The sequence below is a fragment of the Ascidiella aspersa genome, chromosome 2 (assembly GCF_963924565.1).
Source record: "Ascidiella aspersa chromosome 2, kaAscAspe10.2, whole genome shotgun sequence".
NCBI classification, from domain to species: Eukaryota; Metazoa; Chordata; class Ascidiacea; order Phlebobranchia; family Ascidiidae; genus Ascidiella; species Ascidiella aspersa.
In genome coordinates this window covers 2,241,360-2,264,400 of record NC_139448.1, presented here as the reverse complement: position 1 = coordinate 2,264,400, position 23,041 = coordinate 2,241,360, and the positions used below count along the sequence as shown (strand labels likewise).

Here is a 23,041-nt window from a genome sequence, read left to right as displayed (position 1 = left end):
CTTGGGCGAATTATAACGGTTGTTCTGTAACGCGAAATTTGGTCTGGGGCCAAAACTGGTCGGATCAATTTTGGCGTTGGAACAGCCGCTAAAACTGGTCCGGCCTAAACCTAACCCTAGCCAGACCTGTTTTAGCGGCTGTTCCAACGCCAAAATCGATCCGGCCGGACCGATTTTGGCGTGACAGACCCACCTTCCTTCTAAACTGCTTAAATCCACCACACCAACTCTACTATTGTGTTCTTTTAAATCGAAAAATACAACACATGTAAAAAATAATGGGCGCCAAACTGGAAAAGGTTGATATTTGAAGATTCTTTGCATCACGTTATGTACACGACTCACGAGCGACGTCTAGCGGAAGCTACACCTTGGAAAAAGCCGAATATTAAAGCGGAAAAGCCAGGTAAGAATAAACGCGAAGTAAAACGTAAAAATACGGGTTAAAACTACCAAGTCGACTCACACAGGGGAATTTGGTGCAGAAAATTCATAAAAAGTACGAGCAGGTATGTTTATAGCGGGAACCTTTTTGGCCGGCTGAAATTTTTGAAGCACCCTTTCAAAATATAAAGGACTAAGATTGATGATGGGGCACGTGAAGTTAGAAGAACAAAGCCGGAACGACATTGCGTAAAGGCTACGAAAAAATTCATTTATTTTAAACATTGGGCTAAAAATAATTTAAATAGAGTTTTTTTATTCGTGCGATCAAAGCACGGAAACGAGCACCCAAGAGGTTAAATATATTTAAATTTAATCTGTAAAACCCTTTTTCTTGAAGCTAAACTTGAATTTTAAAATGGCTTTAAGGAGTTGGTACATTATTTCTTGAACAAATTATTCGTCCTTTTTTTAGCTTGGGTGAAATTAGCTTGAATTTGAGCTAAATTTGGAAAAAAATATTTATTGCGTTGGAAAATAAGACGTAGAAATATCAAAAAGCCTATTCAGAAGAAGGCAACATTTTTGAACAATCCTAATGCATCATATTTATTATTTTAATAATAAAAAGGGTTTTTTACTCTGTCGAAGAAAAAAAATGTTTTTCTGTCGCCCAAACTAGTATATCACCAATTTTTGGCGGATTTTTTTTATAAAGAGATGCGCACAGTATAATCATTTGAACAAAGACTAATGCAGCATTCTACACAAACAAATGTCGGATGCCGCAAAATGTGGAAATACAATTAAAGGCAGGTTTCTACATGCAATCATATCAAAAACAAAATACACCAAAAACTAACCACTAAATTTGTGGCTAAGGAAACTTTGTTAAATAGGACACACATCTGAGTAAAAAAAACAATTCTAGGTTTGTCAGGGATGTGGATATCTTGTCGAAAAATTCATTTTTAAATCACAAAGACCCCTTATTACGTAGGACGATAATGACGCAATAGACATGCAAGAGAACGGGAAATACAACACACCGGGTGCTTTGGAAAGGTTATTGACGAAATCGGTTGTCATAATCAGGATTGCAGTGAAATAAAGACAAGGCTAGAAGAACAACTAGCCTGCAGTGAGGTTCGAACTCACGACCTCGGTAATACCTGCCGCTTTACCAACAGCCATAGCACCGTTGCCTGCTGCATCCTGTTCGTAAAACTAGTCTGTGGTGAGGTTCGAACTCACATACAACTTCATACTAAGCAACAATCACGAATTTCTTAATTATGCTAAAAATATCGCACTATATACGGTAGTATTGACACTGGACCGATAATAGGTGTGCAATTAATTTCCTAGGGTGCAATTAAGGACTTTTCTGGTTGTTTCACTTCAGCTTTCCCAAGTATGTAAAGCAATAGGCTCAGTCAATTTGATTAAAATCAGGTTTTAAACAGTTTTTAAAAACTTCAACATAGTATGGTAAGTCAAAGGTGGTTAACTTGTTATCCAATTTAGATCTGTGCGTTTGGTTTAACACTTTAAGGAAGATTTAACACTTTAAGGAAGATTAAAACTTATACTAACACGCCAAAATCATTAGGTTGAAGGCTCCACAACCCAGTAAAGTCCTTGTAGCACGAATCCACAGTTCTTGTGTACCTCTTGTCTAAAAAGGTCGCTAAGGCTTCGCATGACGAGGTGTTTGTGGAAGCTATTTACAAGAATTACCTACAAAAGTCCTAAACAAACGCGACTTAATGGTCTCACGTTCGCAACATTGGCACGCTTTTTATTTTTTCGACCTTTATGTTGCATATGAAGCTATTTGAGGCGAATTTGGTAAAAAAAGAGGCGTTTTTTTAGAAATTTCCTAGCGTTAACTTTGCATAGCTGCTCCGTCTTGTTTTGACTTGTATTTTTTCTCCAGTGCTAAGGAACATTTGAGGCACCGCTGGGTCTCTGGAGGAGTTTTTCCCTCAAATCGCTGCGTATTGGAGGCACATTTCCTGCAGACGTCAGTGGGAATTGGAACTGAAAACAACAAACGAATATAAGATTTAAACACAATTTTAAGAACAAAATTCTAAGACATTTGACAGACAATTTACAGCTTTTCAAATAACTAAAATTGCATCACCTACCGTGGTTTAAATATATTTGATATACAAAGTATTGAAGTTCAGTGGTGATGTCAGAAACACAGTTTACTACTTCTACATGGGTATTGATTTTCTCACTACGCCAAAGTTTGCTTTTGCATTTACAGGCTCTGCTACCTTCAATCGCCATTCAATTAATTTGGGGTTCCTTCAAAAGATACATAACGCAGCTTCGTATCGCAAGCACAAATTAATTTGGTATCGTAGGCACTGATACCACCTTAGTATCCGCCTAATTTCCCTACTGCAACTTTATATAGCAAGCATCGGGTCCGGTCAGAATTTAAAAGTATATTTTAATTCGTAATAAGAATGTCAAAGCCCATATAGAAGTAGGCATCATTTCGAACGTTTCCAATAACTCTTTATTCTTTTTCAATATATACCTACTTCTGTATGGGCTTTGATATTCTTATTACGTCTTACTACAGCCTCCAATCATTATACACTAAAGTATATTTTAATTAATTTTAATTTAAATGCCACCTTAGTATCGTGTCCCAGCAGATGTCAAACGTATATTTTAGTTAATTTTTATTTTAATCAAGGTACAACTAGCAGTCTTTACCTTGCTGGTGGCCTTCCCGGTGGAGGAGGTGGCGGTGGGAGGTCGCTATTGATGCTGCTCAAACTTTGGGGGGTTTCCCATTTAGGGGGTAAAGGAGGTTGCGGAGGGGGACCCCCGCTCGGGAGAGGTGGGGGCCCATTTGCCGGGAGTGGGGGAGGGGCGAACGCGGGGTTAGGGGGGTAAAACTGCATTGGGGCTTGGAACCCAGGGAACTGGACCCCAGGGGTCACCATTGTGGGGTAGGGGATGTTTGGGGGGTAAAACCCAGGGGTGATAGTTGGGGGTTGTTGGGGGTAAAAGTTCTCGTTCCACTGTGGGTGTGGTGGCGGGGCGGCCATGTTAGGGGGAACCCCGAGATTAGGGGGAGCCCCTATAGTTTGGGGGTGAGGGCTCATGGAGGGGCGAGGGGGTGTTGGCCCCATGTTTTCGTGGAAGTTGTGGGGTCGGTTACCCCTCCAGCGGGTGGGTGGGCGACCCTCCCAGGATGGCCGCTTGTTGCCCCAATTTCTGCAATACAAGTAGGTGGTATTGTGACAACGTTCTGTTTGAACAATGTGTATTATCAACGTCATTAAGGGGTTTACTTGAGGCAAAACACTGCATTGTAATATAACAGTTACACTTGAATACTTTCGCATTATAAACGCCATAATGGTATAAGTCGCGAACTAAAAATAAATTTTGCATAGTACAATTAAATAAAGCAGAGCAAAATGATTGCTATCTGCCAAAGAGCAATATAATTATTAAGTTGCTTACAAAAACGGGTCATAATTTCCGAGCTATTCAAATTTAATTGTGCTTGTTAAGCTAAGCATTTTAACTTTTCAAACCCGTTTTAAAATGGTATTACCAGGTTCAATTAGCATATATGATAGTGTTTCTTAATTCAGAACAAGTAAATGAGAAAGCTATATATTTTTGTTATTGCAGGGGTTCTTAAACTAGGACAGGGGTGTCCAACAAGCGGCACGCGACCTAATAAAAAATGGCACGCAAGCCCTCCCCCCAAAATACTAAAATTGTTATTTAGCTATTGCTAAAAAAGCTCAATTTGTTATTTAGCCAATTGTCAGAAAATACTAAGTTTGTTATACAGCCAATTGCCATTGTTTGTTCACAATATTCCTTTGTTTGTTAACAATATAAAACAATCGCGGCAATCACAACAATTACTTTTGATATAGTAACATTTACTGTATGGAGGCTAGCATTCACATAATATTATATAGCTTGGTGTGAAGAAACAAAAGTCAGCTCACCGAGAGACACTTTGATGTAGTGATGCGCATTTCTACTAGACAGTTTTTTTTTCAAGTTTAAATAAACGTTCTTATTTTTTGTAAAAAAGGCGCTTTTATGATTAAAAAGAACTGGTTCGGTTACGAAACTTTGGCACAGGAAGAAGTTATAAGATAAAAATTGGCACGCCGGCATGTTTGAGTTGGACACCTCTGAACTAGGGTAATTGAATTCCTTGGGGGAACGTGGACTAGTTTTAGAAGTCAATTAAGGCCTACTTTTATCTTTGTGAATGATTTTAAAAATAGAAATGTAATTATTTTAAAAGTCTTTATACCAGCTTGTGCAATAGCCAAGTACGTGGTATTGTTTAAACATTCCACTCAAACAATACGTATTCTAACGTCATAATGGGGTTTACTTGAGGAAAATCACTGCACTATAATAATACTTAAGGTAAATACCTTCGTTTTTGGGCGTCCCTTGCATGCTGCTGTGGAGTTGGTTTGCCCGCTGTAAAATAACAGTATAGATGTTATTGACAAAACAATTCGTTAAACAGGGGCGATTATGCAATATTACCAAAAAATTATGAACTAAATCACTAACTTCCCTATTAGGTTTGAACGGTCCCGATCGTCCCATATCCTCTACCTACGGTTTCAGGCGTTATTTTGGCCATTTAGGCCTTATTCCGATGAATTTAGGCCTTATTCCGGCAGAGTTAGGTCTTATTCAGACGATTTAGATCTTATTCTGTCGTGGATATTAATGCGTGTTTGGCTTTATTATGTCATCGGCCTCAATACTGTAAATATAAATTATTCTACTTTAGGTATTGTTGCTTCATGGTCTTTTTGTGTTTTACCCAACCATCCTTAGCTAATATTAAGGGAAGTATATAATCACCTTTATCTAGCTTTTATTTTTGTGTTCACGTCAATCAGAAGACGATCACGGATTAAAGCTTTTACAACAAAAAAATCCATCATTGGTGTTAATACTATGATATAGATCATTCCGATTTAGATATTGCTGTTTTTAAACCTTCTCGAGTGATCGCTGAGTCCACCCTTACATGAAGTTACCGGCCGGAGAAAATTTGGCGACCCCTAATCTAGATTTATTTTGTAACTATCCTACATACGTTGTTGTGTCGGAGATGGTTGAGAAACTTCATTCTTTATTTGTGCTGCGGGTTTCGGAGGCTGGGAATTCCCCCAAGTTGGGTTGGCGCCAGGGGTTGTGCTGCGTGGGGGAGCGTTTTGAGGGGGAGGGGTGCCAGGGGTCGTCACTGGTGGGGGAGATGCAAGGGCGACGTCGGTGGATTGCTTTGATGCTTCGGTTGTAATCTGGGAGGTTTCTGGAAAATAATACAATGGGTAAAGTGTAAGATGTTTGATTTTTTGTAGGTTCATTTAACACGCACCAAGAACTTTTTATTCGTTCTTAGTAAAGTATAAAAAAGGTAGTCTATTAACCAGACACGAAAGAAGGATAAGTGCATAATGAGTTAATCAATAGAGCTGGGCAGATGGCAAATAGACATTTACTGAGGCTATTTACCCGGTTCACTAAGTAATTTAAATGAACTACAAAATGAATCATGAGAATTATGCAAAACTCGGGAAAGTTATCTATAAATAGCTGTATTTAGTTTATTGTATGTCCAGTGGAGCAATTAACTGTTTTTCTTAGTAAGCAAATGATACCACTATGGAACAAATTAAATTTTTAAACAAAATTTAGGCAATCGTAGTTATTCCACAACTTTATTGCAACGATAAGATAGAAAGCATTTACTTTAAACAAATCCCAACCTGCCGGTGCAACTTTGGTGCACGCGCGCTGCTTCTTTGTCTTCGGCCATTGTGTTTGTCCAGCCGATGGTGACGTCATAATCTGCTTCTCGTCGGAGCAATCCTGTGGGTCGTTGGAGGAGCTCTTGTCATCCGCGGGAAGATGATCTTCCGCATCAGTAGGAGGAATTTTCTCGCTGCTCGAAACTTGCAGAAGAAAGTCCTCGCTCTTCGCTTTCCCTTCTTCATCGATCACAAGCGGTGCCTCTTCCGGGCTCGCGGCTTCGAGCTCCTTGGCAACCGGTTCCTTAGCAACCGTGTGATCATCGGTCGGAAGCTTAGGAGCGTTGTTAGTAGCAACCGCGATCATGTACGCCTTCTTTTTTGGAGGACTCAGCTGTTGTTCTGTCTCCGGAGCGGAGTCGGTCGCCGAGTCGGCTCTCGTGGTTGTCGGGGAAGCGAAGGAAGGTTTGGTCGGATACTTGACGCTGGTCAGACTCCCGAGGGTCTTCGCTCCCGGGACTTCCTGGTAGACGGATGCGAGAGCAATCACATCCTTGATTGAGGTCTCAGTCGGAGTCAGCGGCGAGAAGCCGTCGTTGCAGAGATACGTGGTTGTCGTGGTAACCGCCGGTTGCTTGATCGCGGATCGAGCGAGGAGGTTGCTATGGTCGAGGCTCCTGGCAACCGCATCCGAAGACACAGGAGGGATCTTCACAGAGAGCGGGAGGACCTTTGGGGATTCCCCGCTGCTCCTGGGAGGAGGTGGAGAAGTGAAAGGAGCGCTTCTCGATCCTCCCACGGAGAGGACTGACATCATGAGGGGCTGCTGAGTGACCCCGGACCCAGGAAACATGGACTGGGTGCTAAAGTGGGGGGTTGAGTGGATGTGGGGGTACAGGGATGCCACCGGGGCGCTCGAGTGGTGCGGGGCCGAGCTGAGGGGCCTCTGGTGCTTCCCCGGTGCAGCGAACCCCGCCGCACCCACTTGTCGCTGTTGGGGCGAGATGTAGCTGGGTGAGGCGGGGTAATGCCTGGGGCTTAAGGGGGACGACAGGGGTGGGTTAAAGTGGGTGTGTAAGGGCGGGGTTATGGGTTGGTGGGGCTCCGTCTTGATGTGCTTCAGTATCGGGGTGACCGGGGGCTTCGGGAATTCCCCAGTGGGGGGTAGGGGTCGTGCCGGGGAAACCCCGCCTTTGTAGACCAAGCTTTGTATGTTGAAGTGTGGTGGGTTATCGAGGGGCGGTCCCATTGACGCTGGGGGCGGGGGGAGTCCCGTGTAGGCGGGGTTAAGGGGCCAGTCGGTCTGGGGAAACCCCGGAACCTGTCCTGAGGCGCCGTGGGCCTTGACGCCGGTGTGCGGCCATGCGGGGGCGGTAGATAGCTTGTTGCTATGGGTTACGAAGGTGGGGTTGAGTAGGGGGGCTGTGCTAGCTGCAGGGGTGTCTGGAGGGGTCACAGGGGAGAATTCTGACGCGGAAAGGAGATGCTGGGCCTCGTGGAGCCGGATCGCTTCTCCTGCGAGCTTGGAACATCGGGATGAGGACTTTTGCTTTTTTCTCTTCACTTGAGGTTGGGGAAGAGTTGTGGATGTTGGTGGTGGATGCTGCTTCTTGCTCTGCATGTGCTCGTCGTAGTTGGTAAGCACCTGAGGTTAGAGGTCGCAGGTCAGGGCGCTATTAGGGGTTAAACATGCGTCCACATAAATATCAGAAGTTTTGTTTACGGAATCCCACTAGGCCAAAAGTTAAAACAGCGGAAATGAAAAATAAAGTGTGTGTTTGATTTTTGGCAACGTTTTTATATACTTTGGAACACAATACACGGGTTTTTTAGTAATTTTAATAGAAATAGTAAAGACATTATACAAGACAAAATCATAAAAATGATTTATCGGATTTACAGGCTTTTAAGTGTATAAAATACACTTTTAGAAAACCTTGTTAAAGTTTTCCTTTACGGGCTTTTAACTAGGCCAAAGTTCAACTCACTTGCTGGACGATCTCCATCGCCTCTGGTGGCAGTTCTTGGTGCTCGGGGGAATCCCCTAGATCGCGGGCTTCATCCGGGACCCTGGGGTGATCTGTTGCCCGTGGCAACCGGGTCAGGGGGTCGGGCGTGTGGCGGTAGTTGCTAGGGTAACCGCCGGTTGCTAGGGGCGCACCGTCACTTGGCAACAGGGAGTTTAACGTGAGGCCTGTGAGGAGGTAATTAGTGTTAAAACGACAAGGCGGTGTGGTTTTGAAGCATTATCAGGATTGTTATTTATTTATCTGCGTCTTTTATTGCGAATCCATATTTTATTTTACATGTTGTTATTTATAAATTTAGTAAATTTTCTGTAAAGGTTGCCTAAATGCTTCTTTACTTAAGCCTAAGGTCTGATTTCTTCAGTGACCAAGAAAACTTGTTAAAAGCAAATTTAGGACCGATATTTGGACGAGTGACATAAGTTTCATTTAATTACACTATCGACCCGGACAAAATCCAAGAAAAAAATCATAAAACGATCTTTCTTCTTCCAGTAACCTATTCAGTTGGAACTAGGAATAAACGACATAAAAATTAGAAACTTAACTTGTTTCAAATTAAAGAAAATTGTGGCAGGTCGACCCTAGTACAGTAATGACGTCATTTGATATCGAATCGGCCAGCCGTTATTTTCGGCCAAAATATCGAATATCGGAATAAAATACAAGTATCGAATATTATTTACTGACCTAGCGACTGAGCCATCCCCATCCCATCTAGGTTCTGATGTTCCAGCATCACCAGAGCGTTCTGGAGCAAGTTGTTCACAGAATCGTCCTTGGAAGCGTCAGTAACCGGTTTCGACTCGGGGGCAGTACCTGGCTCTGTCTTCACCTGTGATGTCATAATTGTGGATTGTTGACTGATATTTCGTCAAGTAGTTGCAGTTTCATGCGAATAACTAAAATTGGCAGGGCCGTTCTGTTTTTTAGAAAAGGGTTCTGGCTTTAGTTCTTCCTAGTTTTATTTTTTGCGAAAAGAAGTAATTAGACTTTTTCAGGTTGTTTCCATTTTGGTTATTTTTTGTTTTTTTAACTTAACTTTTTTTAATTTTCTATAGAGCGTTTTTTTGTAATAACTCATTCCATTGCAACGACAGACATTCCATTCACAACTTTCCAGTTTTGTCGCTAATACGTTTTCAGCACCCACAAGTTATCTACATATACAGGTGAATTGGTGACCCACCATTCGCCAGCTCTGCTGCTGCACGAGCCTCAAGCTTGCATAGAGGTGTTGGAACTGCGCTTGTAGTCCCTGGTTCCTCGCGTGTTCGGCGTTTATCAGCGAGTAGAGGGTGTTAGGGTCGCGAGAGTCGATCTGAAGCTGGAACAAGTAACCACACCGGTAAGATCACAAAAGCAAATGGTGAGGCAAGTCGGAACGGTCCAGAACGGCGTCCGGTAAGTAAATGCATTGTTTAACAAGCTGAAACACTTTAGAAAGTAAGGATCTCCCGCGGACAATAAAATGTAAAAGAAAGATTCTTGTCTTCGTATCCAAAAATCTTAAGACTGTTTATTTATTAAAACACATAAAACATAAAATCATTTCTTAAAATCTTTCAGAAATATATATTACGCCTATAAGGCATCATCAGTTTCTTAATTCATTTGTAGGCATAGTATATATTTCTGAAAGATTTTAAGAAATTATTTTATGTTTTATCTGTTTTAATAAATAAACAGTCTTAAGATCATTGTTTGACAAGTCATGTATTTTTTCACCAGCCAACCCGTCGTTCTCTTGAATGTATTTAAACAAAGGCACGAACTATTTTTTGGTCTGTCGGTTGCTTATGATAAAAAGCTTGAGAAACACTGGTCACATTACCAGTATGCGAAAAGAAGACATTTACCGAAATTATCAAAGTTCCGCTAAGCAAATATAGGTTTAGAATTAGACCGTGTAAAACGTTTATGATTTCACAACCAAAAATGAACAATCCTTAACTACACTCTGGAAAAACAAAAGCTAAAGATCACTTAACATGTTTAAATCTAATTTAAAAAACAAAACACTATAGTTCAAAAATTTCCTTTGATATGTGAGCTTTTCAAACCTATATCTTAAGCTTTGCATAAAATAAATTCAAACACTATTATATTTACATTTTCAATATAACTTTTGGAAAAAACACATGGTTTATCAAATACATATCACAACTATCAATCCAATAAGAAAGACTCTTAAAGTTAAGACTTTGTGGCGACCCTATGAGATAAACAACAACCCCGAACCGACCTCATTGAGTCTAGTTTGAGCGAGGGCTGCGCTTTCTTCAGTGAGTGTCTTCACATCTGCGTGGAGGAGCTGGAGCATCTCGCGCAGCTTGGCTTGCTTCTTCTTCTCCTCCTGAAGTTGGATCGTAAGCTTCTGGAGGAATCCATCTCCCACAGAATCGCACATCAGTCGAAGAACTCGCATCTTCCAACGCTCTGGAAAGAACAAAAGGTTTTTTTTTTTCTTTTTATAGTCTATTTTGACTTTAGTTGATATTTGCAAGGTAAATAAACTTTCTTCTTAGATGTAAAACAGAACCAAGAGCTTTTGTCTGCTTTTTCGGCGAACACTGGATATATTACTGTTTTGGGACTTTTTCTTCAAATCGGTATGGAAGGCAAATATCAAAGCCCATACAAAAGTAGGTAGCACTCAGCATACTTTAGTATAGGCTTTAAATTCTTACTACGCCGAACTAAACCTCCAACCATTACGCTGCTGATTTTTTCTCAAAAGCTCTGAGGAATAAACACTTGTTAGTTGTGGTGTCCCTCGTGCTCTTTAATACAAGGGGCATTGGACTTGTGGCCCACAAAATGCTACATAAATCGACTGCAAAAAGCCATTAAAACAGTAAACCTAACTAAATTCAGTTTTCTGTGTTAAAAAAATAATTTTGAGGCCGACCCTGGCCAAATGTGCCTTTTTTCAGTTACGCACCTTGTCCAACAATCTAAACAATAGTTAGCCTCCGCACAAAAAGTTAAAATAACATACAAAACTCACCAAACATAAAGTCCAGCGCATATATTTGTTTCTTTTTGAGAGCAGAGGCAGGACTTGATGAAGCTGCTGTTATTATTGGTTTGCTTAGTTCAGCAATATTCACAAAGTCACCAGGATCTAACAAAGAAAAACAAAATTAACAGTTAGATATAAAAATATCAAGAAGGCGTAAACCGTGCGTTTTAAAATATGTTTTTTTGTTTTTACTTTTTTTGATTTGTTTTTGCTATGAAAAAAATGTTTTTCCAGGGTTAATAGAGTTCCAAATTACTTCAGACGGTGTAATCATTTGTAGAAACTAACAAACAGATCACATAACTCTTTTAAAACACATTTAAATAAATTACTACAAATTTTAACATACAATAAAAATGCCCTAAAAGTATATATATATAGTTAAAAACATAGTGTTCGTTATGTTGAACAAAAGTAACTGTATTTTTTATCTATTAGGGGTTGTAATAAGAGAAAGGGGCCGAAATGAACTGTAGCTTGCAATAGAAGTTATTTTTTCATGGTGCAAATAAAAAGTTATTCAATAAAAAAAACCTTCAAGTTTCACCTCTAACATCGCTTCCCACGGTTTTATCGTGGAGGAATTGGATGGCCATCATGTTTTCCTCGTTAATCTTCTTCTTCGATTTCCGGGCATCGTTTTGTGCGGATGAGGGCGAGGTTGTTCGGTTTCGCTGCAAAGAAGAAAGCATTATTCCTTGAGCAAACAGTTGGCTTGATTTTTAGTATTGCCTTTAAAATCATGAGATTTTTGGAATTTTGAGTTTTACATTCCACCACTTCTGTAAAGTATTAATATCTATACATCATTTAATAAGACTTTACACTGCAGCTCTGGGGGAAAAATAATGGCAACCTAAATTCCATTAACAAATTTGGCAATATTAAAACAGCATAAGTTAGAAAATGGTGTGGGTGCAGACTTTAATTAAAAAAATTGTAACCATATATGCAAAGGTTTACTATATTGTACATTTGCATTAAAATTGCATTTTAAATATAGGAAGGACTTTCAGTAATATCAATTCTTGCATGACATGTTACACTTGTGTAATGGTGAAAGGTGAACCTTTTAAAAAGATCCCTAACCGGATGGTCGCCTTTGTTTTGTTTACAAAAATAAATGTCTCTGCACAGATATTGCAAATTTCATCACGTTAAAAGAAAATTGTACAACTGATTTTTATAAAACCTTGGAATTTGAAAGAATTTTAGATTTTAACACATTTTGTATTTTACAAAAAAGTTTTTTTTTGCAAAGATCACACTAAAAACAATACAGTTAAGAACTATACTTTATATAAAAGTAACATAGAAACCTTAGGTACTGGTTTTCTGTTGCTCCGACGAATTCTCTTTGATTTTCCCGAAGTGGTAATTTCATCAGGAGATTTTATCTAAATAAATAAAAAAACTTTTATTCAAGAAGACTTTACTGACACATAAGGAAAAAACAAGAGCATGTCTGTTTTAAATTTAGCAAATAATGATTTTATGCTCCAGTGGTACAATGGGCCAATATACATGGCATTTGCAAGCTTTTATTTAAGTGGCAACATACAATAAGACAATCCAATCTAAACGAGATGGAAAAAATGTTTAAAAGAAAGTTTGACATACAAGCTAAAAAGCAAGTTAACAAAAACTAGATCAATACAGCGTGCTATTAAGAATAAACCACAAATAATGAAGTGCCATGTGCCCACCAATATAATGTGGGCGTCACATGCTTCCCTTAAATGTGGTATATTAAATAAACTGTCCATTAAGAATGAATTAATTATTCATGAACATGGAGCTGTGGTTTAAAGGTTCTGCATTTACCAGCACAATCAAGTCAGGAACATTGCAGGGTCAATTTAATTTGGTAAATTTAAGTCAACTTGGTTATTTTAAAAATCATTCACAAAATTTACCAATGGTTTTATTTTTTGTCTAACTGGAGCTGATAAACAATTTACTTTTAATTAGAAAAAAAAAACTTTTTCACACAAAATTGTACTTTAGGTAATTTATTATTTAAAAAAAGAAAATGAAGTTTAAACAGTCTAAAATATGGTATATTTAACTAATGACTTTTTCTAAACTTTATTAATGCTACTATTGCTAAAACCAATTTGGTTCTATTAAACAGTTGAAAAGATTTCACTAAAACTTTGTGCAACAGCGAATGATTAAGTCACTACAAATTAAAAAAAATAATAATTAAAAAAATGGTTACAAAAACTAACAAAATTAAAAAAAATATATAAAAAAGATTATATTTTGTCTAATTTATTATTTCGTATCACTAACAAAAAGTAAGTTAATTACACTTTAATATCGTTGATGTTTAAAATTTGCAAAATAATCAAAAAACAAATGCTTAAACTGACCTGAATAAGAAAAAAATTGTTTACTGCCAAAAAAATAAAAAGATTTCATTTCACTAAACCAAAAAGTACCTTTTCTGGGATTGTGTCTTTAACTTCATCAGTTTCTAATGGAAACTTGAGGGTTAATTTTGCTCGCTTCGAGGTATTTTTCGATTTATTTGCAACTCGTTTCGGGGGAGCGTTTGCGCGTTTCTTGTTCAGAGGGGCAACGTACTCATCGGAGGATGACTCGTTTAGGTCGATGCTGTTTTCCGAACCTTCTTGCCCATCGTTTGTCTCTGCGTAATCCGATTCATCATTGTCGTCACTTTCGCTCGATAACTCGCTGACTTTACGACTTTTTTTGGCAGCCGCGGTGATGGAACCTGGACCAGGGGTGGCGGAGCGTGACGATGAACCGCTCTCCTTCTAAACGGAAAATAAAGTTGCATTTAGAACATTATTTTATCAATACAAATTAGTATCATCTTTCAGTTAATGCTCGCATTTAACAAATGATGATACAAGTATGTATCAAATGACCTTAATTTAATATGATTTATTATAAAATATTGTTGTTATTGTATTTTAAGTTGGTTGATCCAAATGGTTGGAATAGAAATGTCAGTATTTTGGAACGAAAATTAAACTCTTTATTTTTCTCCATAATGAATTACAAAGCCAGAAAGGTCATATTCTGTTAATGTAACAATGTGACACAGTTTGTATCGAAACGTCTTAATCAAGATGCTGTCAATTTACTCGACCTTTTTGGCTTTGCAATTCATTATTAAGCTACATTACAGATCCTTGCATAGTGTACCCAAGTTGCATTTAGCAAAAAAAGGCTGGCCAAAAATTTATTTTTTATAATTAATTGTAGATTTAGTGGATTTGAGTAGCAAAAGTCAAGAAAGCCTAGCAAAATGAAAAAGTTAGAATCTATGCAAAGCGATCAAATAACTTGCCTTATTTTTTATCCCATTTAGCTTTTTTCCACCAGGAGACAACTGATCACTTTCATCTAAAAACAAAAAAAATTATAATTTTTAAATATTTGGTGAATTCTAAAACATACATCAAACTACTAGAGCAGTGGTTCTGTGAAATTTCTAATGTTCAAGGGTGCCGATAGGTATTTTAAAATTTCAAAGAATCTAATTTTTGTTCAATTGGTAAGCTTCTTGATCCAACTACTTATGTACGATTAGAGACCATTATATCAAATGACATTTTCCTGCATGTTTTAAGTTGATTATAGTGTTCCAGCTCCATTTATAGTGACATTTCAGTAAAATGCTCAACAGAAATTCCAGTGTGTGCCAGAAATTAATTTTGCCATAAGCCATAAAAGGTGAAGACTCAATTGCCCTGGAGTTCTTAAAACCTACTTGGTCTTGTATTTTCCTTTCCATCTGCTGGGGGATCGAGGTTTAGTTTTCCCGCTCGTATCTGAAAGAACCAAGGTTGAAAATTAACTAGGCAGATATATTACAGCTAAATAATAAATCTTAATCAAGATGATGTCGATCTACTCAACCTCTTTGGCTTGGAATTTCATTATCAATCATCGTACATAGTGTACATAACCTATAATATATTATTTTAGTTTTCATTTTGAGGCTTCTTGAAGAAATCATTATGTCGTGAAAAAATCAACGGTGGTTTTATTTAAACCTGCAATATTTTACCTGTGAATTACTTAAAAGACGAAACTTTGAACAAAGTTCGGAAAAAATGTGAGATATCCTTATTTACTATAAACATTAGAATGTCCTTTTATTTTTACAAAATGCTATCAAATCTATTAAGATCTTCTTAAGAGTTAACAATATTCTTGATTCAATGACATACCATTAGTCAATTTAAATTAATTAACTTTGAATTTAGGAAATTTCGCAAGTTTTGTATTTTGGTGTACAAATATGTCTAGCACAGGATAACATAAAAATTAGCTAGTTATTCTTCATTTTAATTATTAGATGCTAAGTTTAAAGTTTTTACTTCATCTTACCATTTTTATGGACGGACTATTTTCTTTAGATCTGCGGTTCTCGAGCTCAATTTCCTCGCGTAGTTTCGGATCTTTTTGTGAGAGAAAATATCGTTCTAACATTGTACGATCCACAATCTGTGTTGAAGAATATTGTGTTCAAGTTATACAACATACATACATAATTAAATATTAATTTGATAATGAATTGCAAAGCCATAAAGGTTGGGAAAATCAACATAATCTTCATAAAGACGTTGCGATTTGAACTTGTATCGACATAAGTTAAATCCTTTGTGGCTTTGTAATTTATTATCAAGCTACAATACAGATCCTTGCATAGTGCACCCAAATTTTAAGTTACTGTTACAAATTTGTTATTTCTGCAAAAAACAACTTCTTAATTTTATCAATATATGAATTCAATGGTTTGCATTACAAAAAGTTTGGTCAAAATGATTTTTTTCAACATTTTTTTTATTACGTGTACAGTACACCTAAACATCCTATAACTTTTTATATTTAGTAATCATAGACGATCAGTTTTTTTTAGTGACATTGCTAACATATTAAAATAAGGGTAACACATAGTACAAAAAATTACTGAAAGTTTTCCTTGAATATAAACTAATCCCAATATGATTTTACTTTAAAAATTAAAATAGATACAGTAGAAAATGCATTTTTTTGAAAAACAATTAGGTGTAGAAAAGCACAGTGTTGCTTGCTTAATAAAGTCCAGCTCAAGTTAGGTTTAAACGCACCTGTAGGTAGTAAGTAACAGGGTTTGGAGTCCACGAAACTGAACCTCGAAGTGGAGATAACACAGAAACTCTCAGGATTGTACCAATATCTGCAAAATAAATTGACATGAATGAAGGCAACAAATTTATATCATAACTAATACAAATGATGCAGGTTTTGCATTGCCCCAAAAGTTGTCAATGCAACTATACATATTTGAATTATCCATTGAAACTACTGACTTCAACAATGTTATTATATTTTTAAGTGCAATCATTGCCCATTTTGAGCAACTTTCATTGCAATCATATATAAGTTAGCTGTCTATTTGATTCCACTAAAAAGAGGAATTAAAAATTATATTTTTATTTTCCTAAAACTTGAAAATACTGCAACCAAGCCTTAAATTATTACTATGGGTTGCTTTGTGTAAATACGTTTTCTAATATGTTTGATAATAAAAAATATCATAAATCAAGAGTAAAAATAAACAAGTTTTATTTGGAAAAAATCAACTCTTTGATGTATGTCTAGAAAAAGATAGCATAAAAACAAATAAAAATTACAAGCAGAATAAAAAGCACTAATTGTAAAACAAAAGTAGAAATTAGTTTGTCTGTTTGCGCTTTGATATCCTTTGGTCATGGTCATTATGCACAAAAATAAAAAAGACAGTTTATATCCCAATTATAAACAATAGGTTTCCGACTTGAGTTTTACCTGATAGATTCCTGTCTGTTATCCTGAAGTTGACTTGAGCGAATGCTTTTGACGACACGATCCTGCATCCTTCCTTAAGGTTTGCAAACCTCAGCTTAAGTTGGTGATCAACTTCGGGACCGAACGCGTAGTTGTTCACAAAAATAACCCTGGAAATATCAAGTACATGGAGTGTCATGATTACTGGGGATGGCTGGTAATATGAGATCAGAGCCAATACCTGATGCCAAGTGATAGTATCAGGACTTTGTTGGTATAGTAATAAAATGGAAAAAATAAAACAACCTGGAAATATAAAGTTCAACAGAATAGTATATGAAATATCTAACGATATAGTATAGCAAGCTTCACATAGTTTCCCCGATGACAGCTTTTTTTAAACAACCGGATAAAAAAAGACTCGGTGATTTGCTTTAAACGGTTTTCAAAAAAATCTATACGCAATATAATATTCGAGTTTATCATATTAAAAGGGTAACAAAGCAAGGAAACTAGTTAGTTTGCTCCAATGCGCTTTTTAGCAGCAGTTGTATGTGACTGGAAACCTTAGCTGGCCCAATTCATGTTTAACATTATTTTAAAGATTCCTACATTGTCTCTACAATTTGAGACATTTAGGCCTAGAAAAAAAGATGCTCATTCGGTCATTAAACATACGAAGAAACATCAGTAAAGCACTGGTTGGCCATGGTTACTAGGGATCTCCATTACTGATACATGATACCAAGTGATAGTATCAGAACATTGTTGGTAGTATAGTAAAAAAATATTGAAATATAATAAATGATCAGTAACGGCAAAATAGTCTAGCAAAGCTAGCAATTCAGGTCAGACACTAACAGATCTTGAAAGATATATTTTCACCAACAAAGTTTGCTAGCTATTATGCTGTTACTGATAAACAATTGATGTTAAGTTGATTTCAATAATAATATATTCAGTGCAACAATTATAATAAATAAATTCTAAGTTTTTTAAGAACTTGGCAAATCAAAAATTAGTATGTTTTAAGGTTATATGATTAATATATTTCACTCCTATCAGAGAAACAACAGATAAAAAAATTAAACAAAATATATACCAAGAACACTGAAAAGTAAATGGTGAAGAAAAAGAAGAAAAAAAAAACACTATTTAACAAAGCGATGTACTGACAAAGCTTGTGGTAGGAATAATTTTTTGTTTAACTTTTTAGCAAAGATATTCTTAGCAACTTACGACGACTGGGCGATCCTATCTTTCCATTCTTCCTCCAAAAAATCACCAACTTCCAGATTAAAAGGCCGATATTTCTTCCCGTACCAACGCATCCATTTTCTGTATTCACGTTCCATGTTCTAACCAAAAAACATACTTTAAGCAAAAAAATCTTGAAAAAAATTTTAACGTTATGGGGTGAGAATTGCCTAAAAGTAAGTAGTGCCTTTATAACTTAAGTAAAATTGTATATAACTTATTCAGATATAGAAGGACTTATTACCGACTTATTAAGTTAATCCACAAAATAGTATTTTCTCATAGGAGTTTTTTCAACTTGTTCTCTAAAAATGTCATAGGTGAGATAATAAATGCGAGCTCACAAAACAGGTTTTATCATCAACAACCAAGACATTTATATAATATATAATGTGTAAATGTGACCAAGCTATTCTGAAGTCCTAGCGACAAACGATAATGACACCCATTACATCATGTCATTGAGAAGCCTTACCGAAACCAGTAGCCTGGTCAGGATTATGATGCAAGCAAGGAATATTTTTATATTTTAAAAAGAACGATTGAAACATTAATATACAAAATGTGTATTCTGTGATCACGCCCTTCTGGAGCCGTACCGGCCAACAATAACGGAACACCAAATTGCATTTAAAAAAGTATTTCACTTCCGCATTCCAAAAGTGTTTTACTTGAACCATCATTGAGCATGATTCTAACATTATGACTGACCTGTGAGTATTTTGCAGGTAAAGGTGATTTTTCTATCCCAGTGCACATTTTGCAAGGCGAAGCAGCAGCCACTTGTAACACAACCTGACCAACACCTGGAGAAAAAACATGGGAACGTTACAATTTGTAGAAACACAAGGATCATTTTTGTGTAACTTCAACACTAGTGGTTGAATTTTAAAGGTTTATCAAACAGGTTACCGAAACCAATTTATATGTAGGTTTAATGTGACTGGATATTGGTTTTGATATTGCGCTGAACAGTTCAATTTTTTGGTATAAAAAGTATGTAGAGTTTATGAGCGAGACCCACAATTATGGTGGTAATAGTGCTATATAATACCAAAATGCTTTAGAACCACAGTTTGGCATATTGCTATTCGTTATATTTTAAAACCAAAATATATTTGAAAATACATTACCTGCTTTAATCAACATAATGACTTGTTATGCATTGTTTATGCAGACAAAACAAAAATACTAATTTTATACAGCAATTAGATTGAAATTTCATTCGTAAAATTGCAATAAAAAGCGTAGTTCCACCAACAAAATATAAGAAAAATCGCATTATTTTAAGTTATACTGTGATTCACACAGATTCTTAGTATATGATTCACGGTGAATCATTCTAACCACAGAATCTTTGGATCAGACAAATCTTGTAAATATAGAACATGTTTACAGTGACGCGTGGAATCAGAGTTGAAAACCACAATCTCCACTCTGGTGGCATGGAATGATTATGCATTTAATCCGCACACAGAAGCGCTTTATGGTGATGTAAAATGAGAAAATCAAACTTTATAAAAGATATAAAATATACTCCCACAATTCTCTTATAAAAATCCGGTCTGAATACTTATAAAAGTGCCTCTTTACATTTAAATATATCTAAATCACACAGCCAAAATGCCCTTTTAGTCAAGCTAAAAACTTGAACAAAGTTTTAGTCAAGCTAAAAACTTGAACAAAGTTTTAGTCAAGCTAAAAACTTGAACAAAGTTTTAGTCAAGCTAAAAACTTGAACAAAGATTTAGTCAAGCCAAAACTTTAGGTTTAAAAACTAAAACATAAACAAGCAGGGTATTTATTTTTGTTCTTGCAGACAGAATATCTTTTATGCATTGTGGCTTTTCGCAGGAAATGGCATACATCATGTCTGGTGATTGGTGGTAGATCAGACATCAATGTGAATTCCCAGAAAGCATTCGTTTCAGGCAACTAAGCATCACCCAAGTTTTATTTTAATCTTTATTGTAAAAGCAATGGAGTGAATATGTAAAAATTTATCATTTTGGAGTTAATTATTTTTTTCCAACAGTTGATAATTGAAAATGTATGCTGAGCTTTAAGGCATATACATTGAAAATTTTCATTTGAAACATTATTCAAGCAATGTATTTATTGCAATGTTTTTAATTTTTACCCCTTTGAAGAAATATAATACTTTGAGTATATCTCACCACTTCCCAAATCAAGAAAAACATCGTCTTCTGTGAGTTTTAATTCATTCAACATCTGGTCGACCAAATCGAAGGAGGTTTCGCCGTAAACTTCGGGTGAAAATGGTTCGTATTGGTTCAATTTCTCTGGCTCCAACACACTGTGGTTGTACACCTGTGTAAATATCGTTTGATGCTGACTGCATGAATGTATATTGACAGGTTTATAGTTGTTAGTTATAATTTTGCAAGGAAATGGCTCTGTAACAACAGTATTAAACATTAAAATTGGTTCCAATGGCTTGGTATCAAAATACAAAACAATGGCATTAATATGACAAACAATATATGATTAAAAAACACTGCTTTGCAAACTGGATTTGTTATTTAATATAAACTGTGTCATAATTGAAATAGAAAACCAATTACAATTGAAAAAGGGCCAAATTCTTCCCTATATGTTGTATCAAGGACCAAGGTGTTTTGTAAGAACAAGTGAGTTGGTGCTATGGGTGAGTTATTACCCCCTTGTACCAACTTTCACACCCACTAACCTGCTGCATAATGTGCTTGAGGAGTCCTACAGACGGTTGGGTTTGAAGTAATGCAGATTTGCTTGTTCCTTGCCACTATAAATAATAAAACACAAAAAATAAAACAATACTCCTGAAAAAAAAAACATGAATTCTTTTATGGATATTTTTTTTATTTTAAGCATGTTTTGGTAAATATTGTCATGAGACCCATATTTAAAAAAATAATATATTATATTAATGGGACATATTGAGTGCTGCAGAACACATTTTTAAACACATTTGGATAAAACTGACAAAGTAACTAAACAAGACTAAAACATTAACGAGCCACATGCGTCAAACAAGACGTTAAAACTTAATTTACTTAAAACCTTTATATTTCAAATTATACAAGAATGTAAACTTACGCTAGACATTTAACATGTATTGCATCAATAAACCACAATTAAAGTAAATAAATACAAATGTATATATAAAGGGTAAATGGTGATATTGTGTAAAGTTCTTACCAGTTGCAGTATGGAGTCGATCGCTCGGTTGTATTTGTTACAAAGTTCTTTCATGCTGTCAAAACTAAACACAAGATGAAACGATTAGAAACAATAGAACGATGAAACTTGATACAGCGGTTGTTTGGCTGTTATCAAATCTAGCAAGGAGACATTATACACTCACAAATATTCAAATTATAAATATTAATAATCGTTTGGCAAAGCTAACATAAAAATATAAGCTAAAACACATTTTCAATGAGCCAAAAGTTAAATTCGGCCTTGCATTTATATAGTAATTCAATCAAGTAAAAATTTTCAAAAAAAAACTCAAAAATGTTTTACATATTCAGATTCATTCAGATCAGCATACCTGTTGTGTTTAGCAAAAAAATAAACAGATTTAAATTAATCTACATTCAACCATGTATATGTGATGGTTTGTTTTAGCCAAAAACATTACTTGAATGAATTTACTGTGAAAATTGCCTTATACCATCAAAAAATGGCAAGATACTCACTTGTTGGTGTTGTAATCAGCCAGTATGTGTTTCTCCATTGCCATTTCCAAGTCTGGGTAATCCTTGCAAACCCATCTGTGAAAAATATATTGGTTGTTATACAAACGAGTATAGATGTTCAATAAAAATGCATTTGAAGGAGATTCCTGGTTTAAGGTTGTATTATTACTTGCTTAAACAAAACATTAAACAACTAAAAATTTGGGGAGCTGTTCTTGAAAACAGCTAATTAAATATTCAAACAAGGATCAACATACTTTTTCATAAAGGATCCGATAGCCATAAGAAACCGGATAAAAATTTGTGTTAATTTTTTTAATTCATTATCATTAATTTAATCAAAAGTTTGTTTAAAATACATCAAAATTTTAGTTTTGTTTTATTATATATGGGTTTACTAAACATTTTGGTTAATCAACTATTAGTTCTGTCTTGCTTTATTGGGTAAAATAAGTTACTAAACTTACCGAATTGTGTCGATAATTTCAAAGGCCCCATCTCTCTGTTCCTAGAATCAAAACAAAAGCACTGTAACCTTACCTGATAAACTATAAACTATGTTGGCCGAAAAGGCAATAATAAGCCTGGTAGCAACAGTTTACATAAACTATCTTGCCCGGCATTGTGTTTAACTTTTAAGTAAATATTTGCATAACCTGTAAAAGTTATTGACCTTGTAAGGCACTCAGAATAAAATGTGATGGAATTTATGTCTTTTGAGCATTGTAAATGTAAGTTATAATTGAAATAGGTGAGAACAATAATGTTAAAAACCAAAATAAGCAATTTGAGATTCAGAATAAAATAATTTGATTTGATTTGATATGTTGATACTTTACTAGGTAGTTAAGTACCAACGATTGATCCAATTAATGTTGTTGGATAATAATTACATACTTTCAATTTTAATGATACCATAAAAACGTTAGGTCAACCACATGAAGCAAAATAGTTAAGAAAGCTGTAATTACTTACATATCTCGGTAGTGGCCACTTGTAAATCGCCGATTCAGCTCCAGCTGGGCTCTTAAGCCTTAAAACTTGTCCGTCATTATCATTTCCCTTATTCAT

General features: G+C 36.0%; 1 protein-coding gene across 1 annotated transcript; it reads right to left on the bottom strand.

Annotated features, from left to right (window-relative positions):
- Positions 1 to 289: 289 nt before the first annotated feature.
- Positions 290 to 23,041, bottom strand: LOC146163112 (uncharacterized). The gene is made up of 26 exons (XM_083382886.1): positions 22,946 to 23,041; positions 22,438 to 22,478; positions 21,971 to 22,045; positions 21,468 to 21,531; positions 20,977 to 21,051; positions 20,444 to 20,597; positions 18,978 to 19,072; positions 18,249 to 18,367; positions 17,031 to 17,179; positions 16,331 to 16,419; positions 15,588 to 15,704; positions 14,965 to 15,025; positions 14,542 to 14,597; positions 13,664 to 14,002; positions 12,539 to 12,616; positions 11,767 to 11,893; positions 11,205 to 11,321; positions 10,440 to 10,633; positions 9,384 to 9,521; positions 8,885 to 9,029; positions 8,156 to 8,361; positions 6,186 to 7,812; positions 5,513 to 5,728; positions 4,830 to 4,878; positions 3,124 to 3,630; positions 290 to 2,427 (listed from the first exon to the last, which is right to left on the bottom strand). The coding sequence occupies exons 1-26, from the start codon at positions 23,039 to 23,041 to the stop codon at positions 2,412 to 2,414; spliced, it is 4,950 nt and encodes a 1,649-aa protein (XP_083239012.1). The 3' UTR covers positions 290 to 2,411.